The sequence below is a fragment of the Thecamonas trahens genome (genome assembly GCF_000142905.1).
Source record: "Thecamonas trahens ATCC 50062 unplaced genomic scaffold supercont1.39, whole genome shotgun sequence".
NCBI classification, from domain to species: domain Eukaryota; order Apusomonadida; family Apusomonadidae; genus Thecamonas; species Thecamonas trahens.
The window spans coordinates 9,256-13,596 of record NW_013657641.1 but is presented as its reverse complement, the minus strand read 5'-3'; the positions used below and the strand labels follow the sequence as shown (position 1 = coordinate 13,596).

Sequence of the window (4,341 nt, the reverse complement as noted above, 5' to 3'; positions counted from 1 at the left end):
GTCGTCGAGGTTGGCCTGAGTATCGACTGTGCAGCTCAGACCCTGCTTGAGAAAGTAAGACATGCGGCTGGCAAGAGCTGGGTTGGACGTATTGTCCTCACCAAGCGAGAGCCAGAAGACGGAGAAGACCGAGGTGATGGCGGGATGGATGGCGACATCGGCAGCGAGTGACGACTTGCCGACGCCGCCGAGCCCGTTGACACCGACGACTGAGACGTTGTTCGCACCAAGAAGGACATTAATGACCGCATCACGAGTGTCAGGGAGCGGGTGGTACTCGGGTGGATTGAGTGGCGGTGGCATGGGTGAGGGGCGGAGGGGTGAACTGGGAACAATGGCCTGGATGCGGTCGGCAAGATCGTCGACCATGTCAACCACGCTGTCGCGAGCCGGCGAGTACGGAGCGAGGCCGCGCTCGAGGAGGGCGTAGAGAGTGCCGACGCGGGCGACTTTGAGCTCGGGCGTGAGTTCATCGTGTTCCCACAGCTCCATGAGTCGACGGTTGTTCGGGATCTGCGGCGGGAAAGCCACCGCCATGTACGCCAGTAGAGGATGGCTGGCATCCCGCGGGCCGTCACGCCATGGCGGCGACGAGACGGTCTCGAGCGAGAGCTCAGCGTCGGCAAAAACTGGAAAGACCTTGCAAGTCGGATCAGCGAGGGCTGCGTCGGCCTCTGCGATGGCCCACCGTGTGACGATCGAGTACTTTGAGACAACGACGACCACAACGTGTGAGTGACGGGCAAGCCGGGCGCAGTCTGCGGGATCTTGGACAATCATGGCGTCGAGCGACTTGACGTCGAGAAAGACGCGCAGACCGAGGGCAACGAGCTTGTCGCGGAGCGAGAGCATGAGCCCCTTGTCGTTGGAGCCGTGGCAGAGGAAGACATCGTATGACTTGGTGGAGGACGGCCCGGCTGGTGACGATGACGTCGCTTCGATATGCATGTTCTGGGGGACTGCGGAGGAAGGGGTGGCCGAGCTGGCCCTGCTGGCGTTGGCGGTGAGCAGCGGGCGAGGGCGCTTGGCGGCTCGCTCGGGCTCGGCCGGTTGCCCTGCGCGGCGTTTGACAGAACCGTGCTGCACGGGTGTGTGTGCAGGGCGCAGGGGGTCCCCTGTGCCCCCTGGAGCGGGGTCCATGGGCACAGTGAGAGGGGTGTGCGGAGTGTGCGGTGAGTGTGACGGCGAGGGCGACAGGTGGTGTTTGGGCGATTTTTTGGATATCGGGCGAGTGCCGGGGGAAGGGCCGGGGGAGAAGGTATGATTATTTCAATGAGAGTTAATTGATGGGGTTAGGCATGATTAATTGAACGAGAAATGATTGATGTGGCGATGGTGGGGTCAGCGGGGGTGGGTGCATGCAGGCAAGGAGGGTGTGTAGTTGGGCAAAAAGAAGAAAGAATGCGTTACTCGGTATTCCCGTGTGGTCCCCCACCACAGTACTAACCAAGCCTCATGCTGCTTGACTTCCGAGAGCGAGACGGGATCGGGTATTTTCAGCATAGGATGAACGCATTCGATGTATGAGCGTGTGCGTGGTAGTCATTTGGTGGAGGGCAAGGGCGAGGGCGGTCGCAAAATGGGTTCCGATCAGGAGATGGCGATCGGGTGATTGAGGTCAAAGATGGCAAGATGTGGCTGCTTCTGGCGTGTTGCGGCTGTGAGTGGGCTCTGATCTGTGAGTGTGATGGAGTTGGGGATGGAGGTGTTGCAAATGCGCGTGTGGCTGCAGTCGGCGCATGGCGGAGCAGGTCGTCGGTGACCAGGTGCATGACCTCGTCCACCTCTACCACACTCGTGTATTCCTTCAACTAAGTCCGGGGGCGTGCGGCATGCAAGACCACTCTGGTATGCTTGACTGTGGACCGGCTCCTGTCCTGGTCGGCTGAGGCACCTGATCGGGCGGGCGCACGCGACCGATAAACAGCTAAACTCATTGCGAAAAACTGCTCCGCCCTGAAACAGCCCACCACCACCACCCAGCGACTACATATATGTAGTCGCTGGGTGGTGGTGGTGGGCTGTTTCACGCCCTGCGTGCTGGCCACCTCTCTTGTCCCCTCCCCATGCCAAGTACAACCTTCTATTCCCGCCTCCTGGCTGCAATGCTCATGCTGGCGCTTGCTCTTGCGCTCGCTCCCCTGGCGGCGGCTTCCTCGGCTTTCTCGGTCATCCCCTGCGATGGTTCGAACCGTTGCACTCCCGAAAGTGGCGCTAGCGTCACGATTTCGACAGGCACCACCACCGCCATCAAGACCGGCGACGTGACGGCCATGGCTTTCTCGCTGGGAGGGTATGGGCCGCCGGTTGTCGGATCCGACTTTGCTCTCTTTAAGATTGCTGCCCAGTCGCACGACTCGTACCAGGCGTGGACGCTCTCGGGCACGCCACAGTCGTTGTGGAACGCCTCGTTCTCGGGAACGGGCATCACGTCCAACGGCGTGGTGGTGAGCGGCAAGGCTGGAGATATGCCGAACACCGTGTACATGATCAAGGGCCAATCCTCGGTTGCTATCATCCGCATCGACCCGGTCAGCGGCGAGCCGGTCGAGATCTACCGCTCGCCGCACAAGGAGCACACGACCTCCTCGTGGCCGTTCCTCATCTCGCACGATGAGCGGGTGCTGTGGATGCAGACAAAGCGTGACGGGGTCTTTGCCGTCACCGCCGTCGATCTCCAGTCCCGAACTGTCGTCGCCGAGTACCTGCTCGAAGATCTCACCGATGCCTGGCCGGAGCTGCAGTTTGAGGCGGACGGCGAAACCCCGTTCCTGGTCGGCGTCGACACTCAGCAGCAAGTCACTCTTGTCGTCTTTGACCTCAAATCCAACTCGACGACAATGACTCGGCTGGACGGCCCCAAACCGTGGACCACTGCGTCGCGAAAGCTGCAGGTGCTTCCGATGGCCAGCCACGCCTCGCGCTTTGTTGTCCTCTTCGGCGACACTGTTGCGGTGTTTGAGGTCGGGACGAGCTCCCCGATTCACGCCTACTCGTGCGCTGGTGGCTCGACCAAGTGCTCTGTCGTCGGCTCGGCTTCGGTCGCTGGCCGCAAAAACAACATCCTGGTCTACACCGAGCGGATGATGGCCGGCGACGCCGACACCTACCAGCGGGCGGTCGTCGCCCGGAGGGTAGACAGCCTCAAGGAGCTGTGGCGGATGAAGGTCCCCGACTCGCAATACGACTTGCCGATCTCGACCTTTGTCACCGTCCCTATGTCCGGCAACGTTGTGGTGAAGTCCGGCAACTGGGACCACGTCAATGCCGCCACTGGCGACGTCGTCTACAGCGTCACCCACTCTGACCTGTGCAAGGGCGACAACCCGTACGGCTACATCGACGAGTACGTTTTGCTGGGCAATCACGTTCTCGTGGGCGCCTGCATCAACTACAAGGGCTACGTTCGCTTCATTACTGACCAGCTCGTCAAGGTCTGAGCTTTTTGCGGAGAAGAGTAAACGAGCCGTAGGAGTCCATGCCCAGCCCGGCGATGACACTGCGGTGCGTGGGCTGCTCGACGTGGTGGCGACGGTCTCGGCTGATATCGCCAGCATGACTAGCGTATAAAGAGCATGTCAAGGACAGTTGCAATACTGGCGAGGGCAGCAGCGTCAGCGCGTGGCTTGCTGCTCTAGCAGGCGCTCGTGATGACGGAAAGACGCGGTGAGTTGTGGCGGTGAGTTGGGCGTCGGTCCACAGGCCGATGTCGTGGTAGACAAGCGCGATGGCGGCCAGCTCCGAGGTTCACGCATCGACGCGGCCATGCCCGCCGAGAAAGTGCAACACGTAGCTAAGGATCCGTAGCACGTGATTGCGATAACAATCAAAGTCGCCAGCGTCGATGACAGAGGTGGCTCCGGGTGTCATCGGACGGCCCTGACAGAAGTGGCGAGCATAGGATGGTACCATGGCGTAGGGGAGCTATGCCGACAGGCTTTGTAGCTCACTGGTTCGACCTGCTGTTGACCTGCGTGCGGTGGCGCCAGACACTGAAGCCCGCCGCGACGATGATCCCGATGACAAACGAGAGACTGGCATCGAGAGCAAGACCGGCAGCGGTGATGGACTTGGGCGGCATTGACGTGGCAGCTGTATGTGGCGGCGGTCTCCCGGTTCCACGCCCCGCTAGTCAGCCGCTCTCCGCCGGCGATCCAATGCGTCCAGTCTGTGGTGTCCGGGACGAGCTCGAGCGGGAAGAGGCGATGGCAGGAGCCGGCGGCGTTGCGGGCGGCAGCATCGGCCGCCGCCGCACGCTCGGCTGCCCAGTACGACTCGGAAGCTGCGCGGTCGACGGCAGCTTTCCTGGCCTGCTGGGCATGTCGCCTGCGCGCGCAGCCT

At 61.7% G+C, this 4,341-nt stretch overlaps 2 protein-coding genes and 1 non-coding gene across 3 annotated transcripts in view; 1 reads left to right on the top strand and 2 right to left on the bottom strand.

The window, feature by feature from the left end:
- Positions 1-948, bottom strand: part of AMSG_08147 (ribosome assembly protein 4) — a gene marked incomplete at both ends in the record, with an annotated part of 3,946 nt that extends 2,998 nt beyond the window's left edge. Inside the window, one exon of the mRNA XM_013900054.1 lies at positions 28-948. Coding sequence (XP_013755508.1) covers positions 28-948 — 921 coding nt within the window. The remainder of the gene's footprint in view (positions 1-27) is intronic.
- A 450-nt stretch (positions 949-1,398) lies between these two features.
- On the bottom strand, positions 1,399-1,514 carry AMSG_20095. The gene has a single exon (XR_001290157.1). It is a non-coding gene; the product is annotated as a 5S ribosomal RNA (ribosomal RNA).
- A 591-nt stretch (positions 1,515-2,105) lies between these two features.
- On the top strand, positions 2,106-3,440 carry AMSG_08146 (uncharacterized protein; the record flags this gene model as incomplete). Its single annotated transcript, XM_013900053.1, has 1 exon — positions 2,106-3,440. The coding sequence occupies one exon, from the start codon at positions 2,106-2,108 to the stop codon at positions 3,438-3,440; it is 1,335 nt and encodes a 444-aa protein (XP_013755507.1).
- Between the last annotated feature and the right edge of the window lie 901 nt (positions 3,441-4,341).